The 20,957-nt window shown below is 41.9% G+C and overlaps 1 protein-coding gene across 6 annotated transcripts in view; it reads left to right on the top strand.

Annotated features, from left to right (window-relative positions):
* HIVEP1 (HIVEP zinc finger 1) overlaps window positions 1-20,957 on the top strand; it is an 86,263-nt gene that overhangs the window by 55,116 nt on the left and 10,190 nt on the right. For all 6 annotated transcript variants that reach the window (XM_081014575.1, XM_081014577.1, XM_081014576.1 and 3 more), the window contains 4 exons: window positions 3,951-9,853; window positions 15,936-16,066; window positions 17,763-17,938; window positions 20,203-20,304. In XM_081014575.1, the coding sequence (XP_080870701.1) occupies window positions 3,951-9,853; window positions 15,936-16,066; window positions 17,763-17,938; window positions 20,203-20,304 (6,312 nt within the window). The remainder of the gene's footprint in view (window positions 1-3,950; window positions 9,854-15,935; window positions 16,067-17,762; window positions 17,939-20,202; window positions 20,305-20,957) is intronic.

The following is a 20,957-nucleotide window of genomic DNA, read 5'->3' as shown; positions in this document are numbered from 1 at the left end:
GGCTATTGAGGCTCTTGCCATAGCCGCCCGTCACCTCTCCAGCCGGGAGAGCGCGCGCGGGGCTAAAGCAGCCCCCCACGACCCTCTCCCGGCTGGAGAGGTGACGGGCGGCTATGGCAGGAGCTTCTATAGCCGCCCATCACCTCTCCAGCAGCCCTGCGACCCTCTCCCGGCTGGAGAGGTGACGGGCGGCTATGGCAAGAGCCTCAATAGCCGCCCGTCACCTCTGCAGCCGGGAGAGGGTCGTGGGGTGCCTGCGTGCGCTCTCCCGGCTGGAGAGGTGACGGGCGGCTATAGAAGCTCCTGCCATAGCCGCCCGTCACCTCTCCAGCCGGGAGAGCGCGCGCAGGGCTAAAGCAGCCCCCCGCGACCCTCTCCTGGCTGGAGAGGTGACGGGCGGCTATAGAAGCTCCTGCCATAGCCGCCCGTCACCTCTCCAGCCGGGAGAGCGCGCGCAGGGCTAAAGCAGCCCCCCGCGACCCTCTCCTGGCTGGAGAGGTGACGGGCGGCTATAGAAGCTCCTGCCATAGCCGCCCGTCACCTCTCCAGCCGGGAGAGCGCGCGCAGGGCTAAAGCAGCCCCCCGCGACCCTCTCCCGGCTGGAGAGGTGACGGGCGGCTATTGAGGCTCTTGCCATAGCCGCCCGTCACCTCTCCAGCCGGGAGAGCGTGCGCGGGGCTAAAGCAGCCCCCCACGACCATCTCCCGGCTGGAGAGGTGACGGGCGGCTATTGAGGCTCTTGCCATAGCCGCCCGTCACCTCTCCAGCCGGGAGAGCGTGCGCGGGGCTAAAGCAGCCCCCCACGACCATCTCCCGGCTGGAGAGGTGACGGGCGGCTATTGAGGCTCTTGCCATAGCCGCCCGTCACCTCTCCAGCCGGGAGAGGGTCGCGGGGCTATGGCGTCTTCGCTCCATAGGACGCACACACATTTTCCCTTCATTTTTGAAGGGAAAAAAGTGCGTCCTATAGAGCGAAAAATACGGTACCTTATCCTCAAAGTATTCTTGCTAAATGGACTGAAAGAACTTAGTTTCATAATGATTAAAGTTCTCTCCATATGTGCGTCATTTTGAACTTGCTTGGAATACTTTTAGGTGCTTGGAATATGTTGATATTGTTACTACCATGTTCCTTACTGATTATTTTGTATTTCCATCATCAGCATCCACCAGTCTTGAAAACTTGGGCATTGATTTGGAATTTAAATTTTGACCATTTTCATTCAAGTTTCCTAAAAACCTGTTACTGGTAAATGATCGTCATGGAATTTTTTGCGGAGCTCTGAAAGGGAAGGAAGCTAAGGCCTCCATCCTGAGGTCTCTGCGTAAGGTTATTAGTGTTGAATTGTATACATGTCTCTTTAAAAACACACATACACCCAAATAAACCCTTTTGAGGCAGCTGCCAGAAAGGGCTCAATCTACAGCTTTGGGACTTTTAAATTTAAGACACACATTCTCCCCTGATTCCAAACATCTTGTAAGGGCCAGCATATATTGAATACTTGGTTATATGTCCCAGAGCACAAAAAGTGAAATCAGCCCTTAGTTTATGGTCTTTCACATTGCAAATTATTACCAGGTTTAAACACAAAACTGCTCTCTGTATCTGACACTGGATTGCCTGGCTCTCATTGACACGGGTTGCATAAGGAAGTTCAATGTGATTTGCCAGCAGTATACAAGCCTTGCCTCCAAATACATATAACTTACAGCATTTTGTTAGTACTGAATAAAAATCCATCGCCTAGAATAACTTATATTATTATGCACTTTTAGTAGGGCACAACTTACATAAGCCTTAGCTACCTCTACATACAGCAATACCTTTATTTTAGTGCCACATTGACAGTGATGGCCCAATAAAGATAACTAATACTTTAAAGGGTATCTAGGTAATCAAAGCCTTTATTTTATACATCACTGGGTTTCTCCAAGCATGAATATGTACTGTTGTCCATTTCTGCTAACCCAGATCATAGCTTAATTTTAAAAGCAAAATAAATTCTTGAAAGGTATCAAGTTTCCCCAATGTAACTAGGCTACAGCAAGCTGGTTGTTCCTTCTGTCTCAGTCAGGTTTCATTCATCCTATTCTGTTTCTTGTTGGGTGAATCTGTATATTGCTGCCCCACTTCAGTCTGTCCTCATTCCTTTGATTGCTCAACTTTACATGTTTTCTAGGCTGAAACATATTGTGCCTGAGGAAGAAGCATTGGGTTGTCCACAGTTGTATTCACTGTGGCCATGTCTTCCTGCAACTTGTTTGATATCCAATCCCAGCTGCCTTTCCCCCATCTAAATTCAGTGTCTTAGTCATTTCCATACCATTGACTTAGGATTCTAATTCAAGATCATTGCTCTTAAATTCTTCTCTGAATGGAGAAGTTAATTTCTGCTGATGATTTGTGAAGAAAACATAACATTTGTAAGTGCATATGCTTTAAATCTCTCACTGCTGAAATCTACTCAGTAAATCAGTAACGGGTGCCAGACCCAGCAGAGCTGGGATTGTTTTGACAATAGAGAAGAAAACACACTGAGTGTGCTTAATTTAGCACTTAATCTTTCAAAGCTATTCTGACAATTCTGTCTTAAATATGAAGAAAGAATACATGAATGCATTGATTTTTGCTGAGTACAACAACGTCTCAACAAAAGAAACTCTTCCATTCAAATGTTTTCAAGTGAATCTTTTAAAGGTCTAGAGGCCAGAAGTATGAATGCCTTTTAGATATTTGCCTTCCCCACCTGACTCAAATGAAGACTTGGTTGCAGAATTATGTTTTGTATTCTCTTAGAAATGGAGAACATGTGGCCTTCCAAATATAGTTGAACACCAGCTCCCAGCAGTCACAGCCATCAAGGATGGTGGGAGTCCAGCAACACTGGAGAACCACTGGTTCCCCATCTCTGCCGTAGTATTTCTTGTTGACGAAGTATTCCATTTGAATAGAGCAGCTTAGAAACAGTCCCATGTGCTGAAGGTGGGCCCATTAAGGCTGGACAATAACTGGTTTTCAACATCACAATATTTCACCAGTTAATCATTGTGATATATCAATATATCATGATGCCTGAAATAAGGATGGAACTGTGTAGAGATGAACGGTTTTCAACATTACGATATATCACCAGCTGAACTTTGTGATATATAACAATGTCCAAAATAAGGATGGAGCTATGTAAAGGCATTAGCTGGTTTCACGGTTTTTCACACCCACACCCACACACTTCAGGATTCACAATATATTGACAGGTCAAAAATTATGAAACCAATATCACAATATGGACTTCAAACCGTTTTTTGAACAACCTTATCAATATATCACCAGCCCTAGGGCCTGTATAATAGATTTTGGAGGGGACCAAGGACCAGAGTGTCCAAACTGTGAACTAGTATCTATGTTATCCACTCAAGATAGACCCACTGAAATCAATAAAGTTAATCGTGAGCGAAAAGCATTGGTTTTAATGGAGTTACTCTTGAGCACACCCAGAGACAAGATGAGGAGGGAACATTGTTGGACCAAGATTCATCCTAATGAATTTCATTCATATTTAATGCAGTTAACTGAGCAAATGGTTTGTATAGTGGTAATGAAAACATGATGAAAATGGAATATAATTAATATGTACAAGAACTGAAATAAGTTTGGGAGGGGTCTCTGAAGCAAATTCTGTAAATTAAGAATGTACTTAAAACTAGTGTGGTTCAGTGAAATGCTGTATTAAATTCAAACTCGGCTCAGACTCACGAACTTTAGGTGCTCTCGAGCAAATTACTATCTTCTGCCTCAGTTCCTATATTGCTAAATGGAATGGCATTAAATAGGTAACAAGGTGTGGGTAAAGATTGGGTAACATTTAATATGTTGAAAGTACTATGTAAATGATGCTGATAATATTTGCAGAATCACCATTTGACTTTTATTTCTTTGTGTTTGACAGAAATCTCCAAGGCTGTTACAAGAGGGAGCACGGACACAGTTAAAGGTGTGAAACGTAAAAAGATTGTAACTGAGAATCACCTGACGAAAATACCAAAATCGCCTTTGAGAACTCCAGCTCGGGCAAAGCCTAAAGAAAAACTAGAAGAGCCTTCTTCATTGTCTAACATCCTTCCTGATACTTCAGAGCTCCTAAAAGAAGTGCACAGTTTGGCAACGCAGAATGGGAAACAAAACAAACAAAATGAGGGGGTGCTTAGCAGTGAGGTAGCTATTAAAACGTCCAAATCTGAGACTTCGGTGCACCCCAAATTGTCTCTGCTACCTCAATCCTTGGACTTGAATAAATGGCCAGTAGAAGACCACAGTTCATCCCAGTTAAACTTACCGGTGAAGAAGGGTTCCACTAGCTCAAGCGCAGCCAAGGCTGACAATAATGAATGTATTACTTTTGTTGATTGTAGTCATTCATCCTCATGTACAAATACTGCATTCGATGTCTTACTGAAAGCTATGGAGCCTGAGCTGAACACCTTAGCACAAGAGTGCCCTTTCAGTGGGATGCAAATAGAAAAACTGAGACCAAATAAAACTGCAAGCGCCTCTTCTTGTCTCACATCCAATACACTGAGTGTCCAAAGTCATGCTGCTTTGGTGCAGCCAGAATTTGTAGCTGGATCTCAATTTCTTCCTTGCACTTCACAGACTGTGCATGTAGCAACATCAGGGAAGAGTGAACAAGCACAGATGCCCTCAGTTGATCACTCACAAGAGCAAGTCCTTGCTAAAGCTGGGCAACAAAACCAACAAATTGCTCCATGTCAGAGCTTCACTAATTCTCTGGTGCAACAGCCGAACCTGGAAAATCTCAAACTCCAGAATATATATAGCATAGCAGTAACCTCTTCAATAATGAGCCCCCAATCCTCTGTTACTCAGGCTTTTTCTCAAAACCAGCTAGTAGCAAAATCTCCGTTGTCAGTTCATCCCTCTAGCTCTACCACCCAGTTATCTATAGCTCCCTTGTACAACTCAGCCCAGATAGCTTCAGTTGTCAGCCATGGTGTAGAACAAATATGTAACCTTCTAAAAGTCCAGAAGCCTAAAAAACTAGGGAAATATGTCTGTGAGTATTGTAACAGGGCTTGTGCCAAGCCCAGTGTTCTCCTAAAGCACATCCGCTCCCACACAGGAGAACGACCATATCCTTGTGAGACTTGTGGATTTTCATTTAAGACCAAAAGCAATCTGTATAAGCACAAGAAGTCTCATGCTCATGCTATCAAACTTGGACTTGTCCTCCAGCCAGATTCTAGTGGGTTTCTCTCCCATGAATCTGACAAAGCACTTAGCATCCATTCAGATGTGGAAGAAAGTGGTGACAGTGATGATGAAGGCACAGCTGATGAAAGACAAGAAGACCAAGGATCATTAGAAATTGAACCTGTGCATGTAGTGAAAATACCTTCCAATTCTGACTCATTGCACAAAGGTAGTCCCATTTCTTTAAGAAATCCGGAATATATGCTGGATGACTCCTCATTTCAGGACTCATCTGTGCAACCAAGGACAGCTTTACCCAAGGTGATCGTTTGCCCTGTTAACGTATCTCCTTTGAGATCAGATAGCCCCAAAGTAGCAGATCCCACCTCTACACTTTCTAAAACACAACAACAAGGGGACTTGAAAGTAACAAATGTGAAACCAAATTTAACACATGTGCTGGTAAATGAATCTGATGCTAAGCAACATCAGAAAACTGAAACAAGCGTTTCCGAGGAACAGCTTGGGACCCCTGTAGGGACAGCAATACATGCGCAACTACAAAGACAGCAGGCGACAGATTGTTCTCAGGATCAGCAAGTAAAATGTCTCTTGAGCCCCAGAAGTTTAGGTAGCACTGATTCAGGCTACTTTTCACGTTCAGAAAGTGCAGATCAGACCATGAGTCCACCAGCTCCATTTATGAAAGGATTGCCTTCTTCCGAAAAAGACTCAAGTAAAAGTTGTGTGCCACGAATGAGCACTACTGTGGCATCTGTTGTGCAGACCATTTGTGCTGACAAGACCTTGCTTTCATCTGGCCAGATGAGACCACCTCTGGCCACAAAAATGCTTGAAGAACGCATTTCAAAGATAATATCTGATAATGAGGCTGTAGTGGATGACAAACAGTTGGATAGTGTGAAGCCACGGAGAACATCCCTTTCAAGAAGAGGTAGTATTGATTCTCCAAAATCCTACATTTTTAAAGACTCATTTCAGTTTGACCTTAAGCCTATGAGTAGAAGGACTAGCTCAAGCTCTGATATACCAAAGTCTCCTTTTACACCTACTGAGAAGTCAAAGCAGGTTTTTCTGCTGTCTGTACCAACTCTTGACTGTTTACCTATAACCAGAAGTAATTCTATGCCAACTACCAGTTATTCAGCTGTACCTACAAATGTAATACCTCCCCCTCACCCCCTACGTGGAAGTCAGTCTTTTGATGATAAAATTGGCTCCTTGTATGATGATGTCTTTGTGCCAGGACCTGCTACTCCACAGCTCCAAGGCGGACACCCTCGCACCCTTGTTCGGCAAGCAGCAATCGAAGATTCTTCGGTCAGTGAAGGGCATACTTTTGGACAAACACGATCTGTAGATGAAAGTTATGGATGCAACACATCAAGTGAATTTTTAATGTCAAGAAGCAAATCATTTGTACAAGGGTCAACTATGGATAAAAAAAAGTCACAGCAAGGCCGAGGGACAATGTTTGAGTGTGAGACTTGCAGAAACAGATATAGAAAACTGGAAAACTTCGAAAACCACAAAAAGTTCTATTGTTCAGAGTTACATGGACCAAAAACCAAGGCAGCTATACGAGATTCTGAGCACAAGACGGTCTTGAACAGTACACAACCCCAAATTCTTCACTATCGAGTTGCCACTTCAACCGGTGTCTGGGAGCAGACATCTCAGATAAGAAAAAGGAGGAAAATGAAAAGTGTGGGAGATGATGATGATGAACTACAGACAAATGATACAAGTAGTAGTTTGTCAAAGAGCATAGCTGGGTCAGAGTGTCAAAACAAACTCGGAAATACCATCAGTGTCTCCAAACACACTGCCGCTGTTTTAGGTTCACGTAGTATTTCCCTACAAAAACTGGCACAAGATGAGCTGGAGACTCATGGCGCAGAGCAGACTGTGGGGCCAAAGATGATGTTGCATGGGGAGAAGCAGGCTGTTCCAGTGGCACCAGAAAAAAAAGAACTGAAAAGACAAGGGGCCGGGATTTCAGTAATTCAGCACACAAACTCCTTAAGCAGACCTAGTTCATTTGAAAAATCAGATTCATTTGAAAGGGTATCACCAGTTTCCCTTCAGGATGCTAACAAAGCTGTGAAGCTCCATTCCTTGAGTACCATTATAGCTCAAGAGGAGAAGCATTCTCTCCTGAGTGCCTCCCACCGTCCTCAAGTAGCAGAAGCCTCAAGAGTTCAGCTGCATGAACGTCAAGTCACTTCTAATGAAAAGAGTGCACCAATGCAACCACTAAGACTTGTTCGCCAGCATAACATCCAGGTTCCTGAAATACTGGTGACAGAGGAGCCTGATAGAGATCAGGAAAGCCAATGCAGTGATCAGGACAAGACAGAAAAATTTAACTGGCCGCAGCGTAGTGAAACCTTATCAAAGCTACCCACAGAAAAACTTCCACCAAAAAAGAAAAGAATTCGCTTGGCTGAAATGGAGCATTCTTCTGCTGAGTCGAGCTTTGAATCTACGCTTTCTAGAAGTCTCAGTCGGGAGAGTAGCTTGTCACGTGCATCTAGTTTCTCAACTTCTTTTGATAAAGATGATGTATCTAAGAATGAGGGTGCTTCCAAAGCAGAGCCTACAAATAAATCCTTGGAATTTCTTACAATTCCTACAAGTTCAAATACGCTTAGTGTGCCTGGTCCTCATTTCAGAGAAATGCGACGTGCTGCTTCTGAACAAATTAACTGCACCCAGCCGTCCATGGAAGTTGCCGATTACAGAAGCAAGTCATTTGACTGTGGAAGTGCAGTTCCATCCAGGCCTGCCTCACTTCTAGAGATATCTACTTCTAAACTGACTTCTGGCAGTGGACATGTACCTTTGTTAGAAAGGAGAAGGGGCCCCCTTGTGAGACAAATATCTTTAAATATTGCTCCAGAAAAGAATCAGCCTGATGTCATGTCAAGTACTTCTTTTCAAATAAGTCCTGCAACAGATATTTCTTCAGTGTCCTTGCAGAGGTTGCAGGGCTCTGGGAAACCCGAGGAATTGTCTTCAAGTTCTCAGCACCCCCAGACTTACATCAAGCCTTTGCGTGAGTCACAGTCAGTGAAGAGCAACAACTCTCTTAACCCGCCTTCTAGTGAACGGTCTTTAGGCTCTAGTTTACATCATCCTGGTCAGCAAGCTTCACTCAGTCAGTATTCCCAATCAGCTTTCAAGGGATCAGCACTTGGAACTCAGAAAAGCATGAGCATGGTTGCTGGTCAGCATAGTATGCAAGAAGACTGTTTTGCTCCCAAATATCAGCTTCAAGTTAAAGCATTGCACGTAGGAAAGCAATATCCTTTAGGTCTTCCAGGTGCAGCTGGCACAGAGCAGACTGGGTCTTCATTAGAAATACATACTAAACTGAACGACAAAGTGTCCAAGCAATATGTGGCACCACCCTTGCAACGAACTGCTCCCAATAATTGCAGTGGTGGGATGTATCATGTTGCGCCCTTCATCCCTGTGCGCATTCACAGTAATATTCCATCGTATGGTTTGGCTGCTGTTGCACCCCTTCCTCAAATTTTGGTAACACGGGATCAGGTAAACCAGTCTCTCTGTCAAATAAACACTGCATCAGTGCCAACAGTCAAAGATCAAACTCAGCTGCCAAAATCCCACAAAGATCATCTGAGGTGTTTGCCAAGTTCGCAGCCAGCATCTGTGTTTGAAAATCTGATTTGTGAGATGGAAAGCAAAAATTCAGCTTCCCTGGGGTCCTCAAATATGATTCAGAAAGTGCCAGTTGGTGGACTTTTCCCTCAGCAGGAAGCCACAGCCTCAAGTAAGCGCATGCTCTCGCCAGCCAATAGTTTAGACATTGCCATGGAAAAACACCAGAAGCGTGTTAAAGATGAAAGTGGAGCTGCTTGCACTACAGGTGCTATGTCACTGCATCCTTTGACCGTAAAGGCTAGCGAACCTAACAAGCAAAAAAAGCCACTCTTAGTGCGGCAGATCTGCACAGTTGAGCCCCTTGAAGGTTTCTCATTAGATCAAGATGATAAAAGCACTGGAGCTGGTAATTTGCCAGATCTTCTGCTGCCTGGTTCAGCTGAATCTGCTCGGTGTGGGGCTTCTTCACTCATAAAGGAGCCTTTAGAATATGATAACCCATCGATCTCTGAAACTGGAAGGTTTGCAGTCAGAAAGTCAGCTGAATCTATTTCACTGAATATTCAGACTTCCTTTCTAAAGGTTCCAGATAACAGTCAAGAGAGGATGTCCCCAGAAGTGAATGATGATAAGCAGTCCAGTGTTTTGAGCCAAACAAAATCTGGAGCCGCTTTGTCCGTCGTGAATGCGGATGATATACAGCGATTATCTTTTCCAAGCCTAAAGACTACAACAAACTTTACATGGTGTTACTTGTTAAAAAGGAAGCCTGTGCACCTGTTGCAAAATGACCAAAAGACTTCAGTTTATTCTTCTTGGTCTGTCAGTCCTGACAATCCCAATCCACTTGGTTTGCCGACAAAACTTGCTCTTTCCCTTCTGAATTCAAAACAGAAAGCTGGAAAACCATCTTATACTCTAGCAATAAGTACCAACTTCAGATCCGACATACTGGTCTACTCAAGCAAGTGGAAGAACAACTTACTTAAGGTACTATGCATAAAACATTTATTTTAAGAGGGGGGAATTCAAGTGTTTATACTAAAGTATTTATATAAGCTCTTTAAAATGAGGGTAACTGTCAGGGGTTCAGGAGCAGAGGCAAGGGCAAGGGAGGAAACAGAGAGCGAGGGAGAGGAGGCAGAAGAAAAGATGAGTGATGACGACGACCCGAGATCTCCGAGTCTTTCCAGTGAATCAGAAGATTCACAGAAAGGAGCACCAGTGGCCAGGGCAAGGGGGGAGCCTAGGGGGACACCCCAGGAAGATAGAGCCAGAGGGGACTCAGAGGGGAGCAGTTGGAAATCAGGACCAGCGTCACCGCCAGAGAGCAGGGAAGAGGAAGGGCGCCAGGGATCAAGCGCGGGCAGCTCACAACAGGGGGGAGGGCACGAGTCAGGAGTGGCCACACCTCCATCGGGGAGCGAAGAAACGGTCAGACGGAAGGTGGAAGGTTGGGCGCGCGTGCCAAGTTCAAATGCACAGGAAGGTGGCGCAGTAGGCAGCCCGGAAAGGGAGCCAGGTCCTAAAGCCCGCCGAAAGGAGGGAGAAGAGTCAGGGGGGTCAGCGTCAGCGTCAGAGGAATCCCGGAAGGAAGAGACCCCGGGGGGCAGAGGGACCCAGAGAAGAACAGTCAGGCGGAAAAGGTGGAGCAAGGCTAGGATATTAAGTTGGTGTACAAGGGGCGGAGACTCAGATGGAGCTTCGCCGATCTAACCATGAGACGTAGAGTTGCACGCAGCAGCTTGAGAATGGAAACTGTAACTCAATAAAGACTTTTATTTAATGATCGCTGGCTAGCGTGATCCTCTGTGAGCTAGGATCTGGAAGCAGCTCTGACAGTAACTTATTTGCATTTGGGAGGAAAACTCGTTGAACTCTGTTGGTGCATTGTTAATACTGCTTTATTGCATCACTATATAAATGTTGAGCTATCTTTACCTAGCTAAAATTTTAGAGGTTTATCACATCTCATGAAAGCCATATCCTAATTTTAAAAATTGTGCAGAAAGCCAGGTGCTTCTGCAAAGAGCTTTTGGATATTGTTTGGACACTTGAAATTCCCAAAAGAGCTAATATTATTCTTTAAAATTCCTCTATTGAATTTCATGGAATGTAATGTTAAGGTGTCTCATACTTCTTCACAGCTCATTTCCCCACAGGGCAAGGCCTACACACAGTGACACATAACTGAGATCCTTTAGGAATAGCAGTGTTCTGTCATGTCAGAACTGCAGAGGAGTTTTCTGTATGAACACTTCATTGGGGTCAAGAGGTTTAGCTACATGAACCTCAGAGAAGAGGAAAGTTTTAGTTGCACTAAAATGCAATAGGCGTTTTGTGCATATAGCTAAAACAAGATTGACTTTCTGCTTTGAGTCTGTGCAACAAAAAGCATGCATGGGCTGCTTTTCTTTAAAATATTTTATTATTGGGGCTTAATGAAGGTTACATCTTATTATAGTACTGTACTGCGTTGGCTTGAAGAAAAATTGTATAAAGAGAGAAGATTTTGGGGGGAGTATTATTGAATAGAATTTATTTTAGAGAGAAATGTGGGCATTAATTTTGAAGCTGGTAGAATAGATGAATGGAAATCCCTGCCTGATCCTAAAAAAACCCCCCAAAGTTGGATTTTTAGGTTTTGAAAACTAGTGGGACAGTGAAATCCCTTTCTGCATTCATTCACTTGCACTCACAGAAGGAATTCCTGCATCCAATGATCCCCATCCATCCTTTTATATTTACTTCATCCCAATATCTAATATTCCAATAACTGTATTTACATCATGTAATCTGTCACTTGTGGAACTTCCATTGAATAAGCCTCTCTTCTGCGCTTATGTTTATTATTTTCTGACCCAGTCTAATACTTCACCTGCAGATCTTACAACACGAGGAGTAGCATCTAAAACTATGTATTTCCTTGTAGTAGGATGTGCCATTTAGGGATTTTGAAGGAATGACCAGACCTCACACAAGGTCCAGAAGCCTAGATAGAAATGCTCTACAAATGCAATAGGAAATTCACATTGTACACTTGGAGCATTTCTTGACTTTGGAAAAGAATAGGGCAGGCCCTGCATACACAAAGCTAGATGTTCACCAGAGTACAAGAGCTGGTGAATCTTAGCAGTAAAACACAGTTATTGATAATGGGTGTCATTAGTTCATTTCCTAGTGCAAGTCTGAAAATGGAAGAAGAGAATTTAAGCTCTCCTTCAAATAAATCTATAAAAAATGCTGTTTTGAAGCTTCTCTAAATGGAGAAAAACCTTCTTTCAGAAACTACCTGCAGTTTTTCTGCCAGAGCCATATGCTGTATCTTTGAATGTGGGCCTTTGTTGTATTTCACTATCAGATAAACATATTTTTTACAAGTTTGGGTGGAACATGCCAAATTTCTCACTAGCTATGTTTTCCAGATAGCTGGGATGACAAAGTTTCACTGGTACTGCTAATATCAAGCAGCTGAAACTAGAAGCTATCAGTTAATATTAACATGTGAGCTTCGAAATAAAGAGATGCGAAAAAATAATTGTAAGATTCTTTTGTCTTCCATTTTCAAAGCTTCATATTTGTAAGATATTTTCAACATCCCTAAAGGGTAGAAACTTGTCTAACTAAAAGCAGATGTCTTTAAGATTCTAAAGAGAGATTTTCAAGTACACATCCAACATAAATTTCCCCTACCTCAGAAAAAAAAGTGTGGTAGTCTGATGTGTATGAACAGCAGCGAAGCTTTCCAGATCTTACTTCTGACTATGCACATTTAAAGACTGTGCATCTGTTGTCATTGCAACTATTTAAGGGTTTTTCAGAATGCAAACAGGGAAATTTTTAGCATTGTAACCAGTTATAAAGTATAGCTATGGACCATGAATGCAGAAGAGAATTTTGGGGTGGGCAAAATCTTAATTTTGTATACAGAGCTTGTTCAGACATAATCTTTGAGTAAGAGATCAGGAGTGGCTCACACATATCATCTCCTGAATGAAGTAGCCTTTTCTCATGCAGTTTTGGATATGTTGGAGCCAATGTTAGCTGAAGCGAAGATTAATTAAGTTCCTCACTTAACCAAGGTCCTTAACCTGCTTCAATCCTTGTTAAGCAAAAAAAAACCTGGCTTCATTTGTTCAGTTAATTTTTGTCCCATTCACAGTATTTAAGAGATGAGAAAAGGAATATAACCACCTCTGTTTTGGCCTGAAAAGTTATCAGCTATTGATGCTCAAGACAAATTTATTTGAGATGTGGAATAGTTGACCAAAAAAGTCAACGTAACACACTTGCAGCCTGGTCATGTAACCCCTAAAAATATTTGCCCTGATTACTTGAATCTTAACAAGGTGGTGTAAAAATGAACATTATTGGTGCTTTACATGAACAGTTCATTTTTTGTGATATTTCATTTTCTGAAACCATGTGTAAGTCTTAGTAGTGTTGTTAAAGTTTATATATTGCTGCATGAAATTTCCTGTATTGGTTGGTATAGTCCAACAGTGGAGAACCTCAGGCCCATGGGGATCCTAATTTAATGCACAAGACCATTTCCCCCAAACCTGATGTCATATGTGACATCAGCTACGCAGCAGCAAAAAGAGCATGTTCCTAGTTGATGTTCACAGCTATCCCCATCAGTATAAGTCATACCATTGAAATGTACAACATGTACAGTATGGTTAGCACTTAATGTCTAATTCACTGCAAGGCATCAAAAGTTTGTGCTCTACATTGACTTGAGGTTTATGCTTCCTGTGATCTTTCTGCTATCTGTTCAGAAGATGGAAATCCATGATGACCTATTCTTCTGAATCCAACAAACCAGGATTTCTTGTCTACATTGTCACTAGATGTCTCATAAACAATTTTGTGATGCTGGATGCAGAGCTAAGTCCATGGGGAGATAGCCAGTGTTACTGATATTCAGACTAGACCCATTGAAATAAATGGATTTAAGTTACTTGTCTATTAATTTCAACAGGTTTGTTGAATGACAAATAATTGGCCATTTTACAGTCACGGAGGGATTATAAGGATTAGTTTTCAGTTGATAAATGCTTGTCAGTGTAGAGTTTGTCCAGTACAAAGAGAAATGATGTGGGGGGGGGGGGGGGAGGCGTCAATCAAGGAGAATACTATGTGGTTGCCACCTAGTGGCCACAAGGCAAAAATGGAATCTATTTAAGTCATCCAAGATCCTTATCCATTATAATAACCATCAAGAACTTCATATGGCAAAGCATCACAAGACAAAGGAGGTCCTTTATGGGCATTATAAGGAATAAGGAGCATGGAGGATTTAAACAGGTTCCAATTCTTCTCAAGAAACACTTTTAGCCCACCAAATGCCTACTGGATCAGAACACTCCATTAGTTTGCATCAAGGTCACTGGCCTTAGCAGGAGGAGAAAACTATTCACAACTAGAATGTAAAGAGTTAGCAGTGTTTTCTGCTGAAAAGAAATCCCATTCCTATCTAGATCGCAGGTGTTTTGTCATACAATCTGATCATAAACCTCTTCAGGGTCTGCAGGGAGAGAACAAGCCAGTGCTGTCTGCTAGAATCCCAAGATGGGCTTGACGTTGTCTGCATAGGACTACTATAAGCCAGGTCAAGCCCTGGGTAATGCTGATCCCCTTAGCAGATTTCCACTGCCAGATAGATCAAAGCCAGTACCTCAGCCTGCTGAAACTGTTTTTCTTATTGAACTGCTATCCACATGCCTGATCGATCCCGCAAAGATTAAACGGGTGACTGACCAAGATTCTCTGTTATTTAGAGGGTGAAGATAATTAATGGATGGATTGCGGGGGGGGGGGGGAGCACATATTAACACCCTAACTATCAGCATAGGGAGTCATTGGCTATCCTGGATGGATGAATATTATTGGGCTCGCAGGTAGTTGTACTACCAGTGCTACACAATTTCTGCTGTGCTGAATTTGTTGTATGAAGTCCATCCTGGCATTGTTTGAAGAGAGTAGCATGTAGTTTATGTGTAGTGGCCAGGAATAGACCAGCAGATTGAGGCAGGAGTGCAGTGGTGTGGTGCTTGTCAATCTTTCCATCAAACTCCTTCAAAAGCACCCTTACACCCAAGGGAATGATAATAATGACCTTGGGCAAGACTTCACATTGATTATGCCAGTCCACAGCCTCTGCATCAGATCGTACAACTGTTCCACGTGTGTCTGTGAGACACACTCAGAGATAGAGCATCTGGATGAGCCAGAAACACTCCCAGTTACACTATGCCATTCAGACAGAATCCCCAAGCCCAGGGAGAGGTTGCATTTATAAAAACAAGGGAATTTGTGGGTTTAGACCAATGTCTCGTATTTAGGAAATTATTATTTTTTTGTTCTGTTTTTCCCACTGCCTTCTGTATTCTTACTGCCAATATATAGATTACAGTATATGTTGACAGTATAAACAAAAGGGGAAGGACTGTAAGATACCTTTATGTGGTTGCTACCTAGTAGCCCCAATTCAAATGTGTTTCTTGAGGAGGGTTGGAACTGAGCATGTTCAGGGGGTGTGTCCTTGGGAGTGGTTCCAAGATAGATGCTAGACTGAAAACTCTAGAACTGTAAAACAGACTGAAAACTGCAGATCAAACTGTTTTTTTTTATTTGTATAGCCTAAATGCAGTATATTAAACATAATTTACTTTCTTATATGACTGGTATGCTAATTTTCTCTGGCAGTAGATATAAGCTTGAAAAACTGCATTGGGGAATCTCCCCCCCCCCCCCCCGTAACTCCTAAATCATGTACAGACGGCTACTTCTGGGCAAAAACATAAACACATGTTCTTTCAAGTATATAACCATATAAACATTTTTGTAATTACTTTCTCTTCCTGTTCTCCCTCTAATGAGCATATTGAATTGGGTGTAGCAATTGTCACAAAAATAAAACTTAGTTGTATTGTCAACACATAAACAGCTGTGCCTGAAAATGGTAATCTTCAACTCCTATTTTGCCAGATACTCACTAGCAATACTAGTTTAGTAGATACCTTAATCTGCTTATAATAAGAAATGTAACAATTTACATTTTTTTCAGCGGGCATTAGTTAAACAAAAGGCAGCAAGGGAATTCAGCAATAAAGAAAACTCTGAAATAAGCACTGATCAAGATAATGATAATTCCTTAGCCAAAAGTGAGCCAAGAAGAGTGAAAATATTTGATGGAGGGTAAGTATTCCCCCCTAAAAGTAATGCAATATTTTATTAATATTTTGTATGGAAGTCATTATCTCCTGGTAGCTCAGTAGAAAAAGGTGTTAATGTGAACCTGATTAGATCATGATCCAGATTCTACTCATAATGGTTTGGTATGTTCAAAATTACTTGCTCCACAGTATCCCCTGCCTCCCATCCCTGGCCTTGGTTCAGCACTTGTGATGTCAAATCTCCCATCCACATAGCTATTTTTCTCTCCTGGTGTTTTAACACTTAATTCTTCAAACTGAATTTTTAGTGAGCTTGGAGTCAAATATCCAAAATGAAAACCAAAACATCAAGAGCTTTAGTTATGAACAACTAATTTCCTACAAATATTTACCAGGTGAAACCAGATCATGACTACTTGCTTGGTAGGCCATAGGTGATTTAGAACAAAACAGAGTAAGTTGCCATCTGTAGTCTGAGCCTTGGTTGCCCTGATTTATAAGCTCGTTCGAGACAGAGACAGAGAGTGTGTCGTCCTGTTGGTTCTCGACCTCTCAGTGGCTTTTGATGGTGCTGACAGTGGTGTTCTTCTGCACCGACTTGGAGGTGGTGGTTGGAGGAACATGCAGCTCCCGCCATCAGAACACTCAATATCTGCACATTCCATTAACTGAACATAAAGAATTGTGCCCAAACATCGCTACATGCATGGCTGATTCAGATATCCAAACAACCAGAGTTTGCCCCCTTCCTTACTTGTTTGTGCTTCACTGGTCAATGGCAACTATTTTCAAGCAGAAACCACAGAGAGAAGGATGTGGGAGAGAGAACAGACACATCAGGGAGTAGGAGAGATCGGACAAATAAGTTTCCCCCTCTTTTTTGCTGGTTGGCTGCAGCCATTTTAGGATGAAACCATGGTGGGGGAGGGGAGAGAGATCATGGATTAGAAATGTTTCCATTGGAAATCATGGAGATTGTCAGCTCACCTAATGTGAATGCTCACCTAATCAACAATTTCCTGGGAACGCATTGTGATTAGAAAACGGGACCTGCAAACTATAACTGTGGTTTCTGCTCTTACCAGGATCTCTACCAGAAACTAGTACTAGGATATTGTTGCTCGGCTTTTAGAATGTGTGATTTCACGTGGGTCCGTTCAGCTACCTATGCTAGTTAACGTCTATATAAAACCTCTGGGAGCTGCCATCCAGGGATTTGGAAGATGGTGACATCAAAACATTGATATGTGGCTCTCTCTTTCCATTCTATTGGAATCAGAAGAGGTTGTTAAGGTGTTGGACTGTCTGTAGCATGGGTAGGCAAACTAAGACCCGGAGGCTGGATCCGGCCCAATCACCTAAATCCTGCTCACGGATGGTCTGGGAATCAGCGTGTTTTTACATGAGTAGAATGTGTGCTTTTACTTAAAATGCATCTCTGGGTTATTTGTGGAGCATAGGAATTCATTCATTCCCCCCTCCCCCCCAAAAAATAGTCCAGCCCCCCCCCCCCCCACAAGGTCTGAGGGACAGTGGACCGGCCCCCTGCTGGAAAAGTTTGCTGATCCCTGGTCTGTAGGCTGTGAAGGGCTGAATCCTGTTAAGACAGAAGTGCTGTGGGTGGGTAGTTCCTGTGTCCGGGAATTAGGGTGTGCGACCTGTCCTGACCTGTAATGTACTGTCGTTTGCAATAGTTTGGTATGTTTTGATTAAATTAGATACAAGTCAAATGAAGAATATGTCTATGTTCGTGGGAGAGGAAGAGGAAAATATATATGTGAAGAATGTGGAATACGCTGTAAAAAGCCCAGTATGTTGAAGAAACATATTCGCACGCACACAGACGTCCGTCCCTATCACTGCAACTATTGCAATTTTTCCTTCAAAACTAAAGGTAAGTGAGCTTGTCATGACTCAGATTTTCTTTTTCAACCTGCTAAGAATTGCTTTTCCAATAAGCCTGTTGGAAGTATGAAATAAAGCTGTGGGAACTTAAACAAATTGCAAAAATAAAAGGAGAGCCAGGTTGGCTTATAAGAAATATTCCAAAACCTAGAGTAAGGGCAGTATCTTTTTTAGGCCAGATAAAATGTAACACTTCCAAATGCAAGCTTTCAAGTTCTCCAGAACTCTTCATTAGATCAGATTGGGCAAGGTGGGAGGTAGGACGGGGTGGGGAATGAGCAGTCAAAAGCCCTTTTGCAGGGAAGGTAGTAGATGCATACAGTACATCCCGCAGGAAGGCATTTTAACATTTTCCGCCTTTGAGTTTCATACTGGGGTGAATTTGACTGACTTCCCTTTTCCTTCCTGACTGATGCCTTGCCCAAGTACCCAGATAGTTATGAGGCCAATGAAGACTGTGAAGTTTGCACGACCAGTTGTTGGGTCAAGGATGTGTCCCAGAAGAGAAAAAGTTTGTCTTTTTCAAGGACACGTTGTGTTTTAATTGGCAGCATGTACAGCTGCTAAGCAGACATACCTTCAGAACTGGTTTTGAGATATCTTTTTTTTGCAAATAGGTTTAGATTCTAGATTTGTCACATACTCATTATTTCAGGCTTGGAAAAGCCACTGTTTACCTTGTTTCTTAGTTTTCATTGAACTGACCTTACTAAGACGTTTATAAATAAAAGGTCATGAATATTGTACAACTCTTCTGCATACTAGGAACTCAGTATTAAATCATTCTGCCTCTACTCACGGATTGTCGTGTGAGCAGATTTAGCAGGCACTGGTGTTAATGGCATGCTTGTGTGCATATGCTCAACTATAAGCCTAAATATTAAAAAATAAATTAAAATGATTTAATTTTGATGAAATAGATATCAGGGCTTCAACATAATGACGTTTTGCTCATGTCAATATTAATAATAAAGATTGGCATATATGTAACATAAATATAATATAAACTGTACATTTCATACGATTGTAGATTAATATGCATTCCATATCACTGTAAGATTTGTTCTTAGAATTATTACACTGCCATTCTCAGTAGAATCTAATGAAACTATTCCAAAAGAGAAGTGCCACAAAAATGGTTTGTATGTAGCCTTTGCTGCCTTCCTTTACCAGCTTCCTGGTTAAATTCTGTCCAAGCTCAAACTTACTATGTTTATGTATGTACTTAACAAAATGGACGTTGCAGCCGTCGGGCAAAAGTCATTTTCTGACTTTCTGAACAATACTTTCATTCATTGTTAAGTCACCAAACAAGATATCAAATATATTAAATCTTTGAGAGCTTCTATTTGTATCCATGGGAGAAACAAGACACACCATTACATCAGTTCTTACCACATCCATCTTCTGCCATTTTAGTATATGTTCATTCAACAGCAGCATGTCAGAAGAGAACGTGCCTAGCAAGTATTTTACCACTATTTGTCTCTTAGATCATTGTGGACTCTTACAATGTTGTCTTTTGTTGAAAATAGCAGAACATCTGTTGAAGCTATTTATTAATGCAAATTGGAACTTGTTTTCCTAAATTATATTACATCTTGAAAATCCTCATTTAAAGAAGAAGAGTTAATGCATCGTTCTTAGGAATGAATACAATAGTTTGACCAGGCAACATTCTCTGATATAGCTTTCAGTGTTAAGACATGTTGTCTACCACTGCACTTAGTTCCATCTTCAAAGCCGAGCTGAATCTAAATTAACTTTATTTAAAAGCCAAAGGGTTGAAACCAACGAAGTCATTGCATAAACAGGTCTTCCATTCACACAATGGAACTTCCCCTCCTCGCACTCTCCCCCATCTGCTCCAGAGGGTTGGGGGGGGGGGACCCAGAACACATTTGGGGGTTGCAGGGCCACCCAGGAGGAGGAGAGAGAAGGGAATTTCCACCACATGAGTGGAAATTGTTCTGCCCATACAATAACTTAGCTGGATACAACCCAAGGCCATTTTTTATTCTCCCAAGTTTTCAAATGCATTTTATGATTTTTAACATGCTATTATATATTTTGTGTGTATAAACTATGTTTATAGTGACTGCTCTGGAAGCTTTGTAAAAGCTTTGTGTTAACCTTTTAAATAAAAGAATAGATAAATAATGGCCCAAGTGTCATTGGCTGCAGAGAGTGACATGCTGAATGTTACGGTCATGTGGTTTTGGTAAAAATGTGCATTGTTTGTTTTTTTTTAAGGAAACTTGACAAAACATATGAAGTCCAAGGCACATAGCAAAAAATGCATGGATCTGGGAGTCTCAGTAGGATCAATAGATGATCAAGATGTAGAAGAATACGGTAAAAAAAATCAATTTTTTATATTTAGAACTTTTCATGTATTAGCTTTTCTTTACTAAATATTTCCCTTCCTCTGTTCAAACCTTTTATTAGATTGCTTTCACAGAACAGGCCTTATCAGTTATCACTCACCTACTAACTTTCCCTGTATGATAAGGTTCTAGAAGATATTTGGGATCCCACTGCCCTCTCAGTCCCTATGCACATATACTGTAGTGTCGGTACCAGGAGATCCTACATATATATATGTGTATGAGATTCCTCTGAAGCCCGATCTCATTTGAATCACAACAGAACTCATGTTCATTATCTCTCAATTCAGCCAATATATTCTACACTTAATAATGTCGCCATGTACAGAGATTCAAAGGGAAGGGAGTAGAATTAACATCTGAACAGATCCTATGCATTTCACTTACTGTTCAGTTATTGGAGCAGATACAAATGGATCGTGTCCCCACAACATATTAGAGGGACTATGCACTATGGAATATGTGTATCAATTGGCTCATTATACTGGGCTTCAGCCTTTTAGTGCCAGTAGTCTGATTACATCCGTGTAAAACTCTAGAGGAATACATTAGCCAGATTTGCAGATAATTATCTTATTTATTCACAAGCCCCAAATAAGGTGGTGGAATTCTCAGTTAACA

This window comes from Podarcis pityusensis (assembly GCF_964106645.2).
Source record: "Podarcis pityusensis genome assembly, chromosome: 7".
Taxonomy (NCBI): Eukaryota; Metazoa; Chordata; class Lepidosauria; order Squamata; family Lacertidae; genus Podarcis; species Podarcis pityusensis.
The sequence above is the reverse complement of the archived record's forward strand: the minus strand, read 5'-3'. Positions and strand labels throughout refer to the sequence as shown.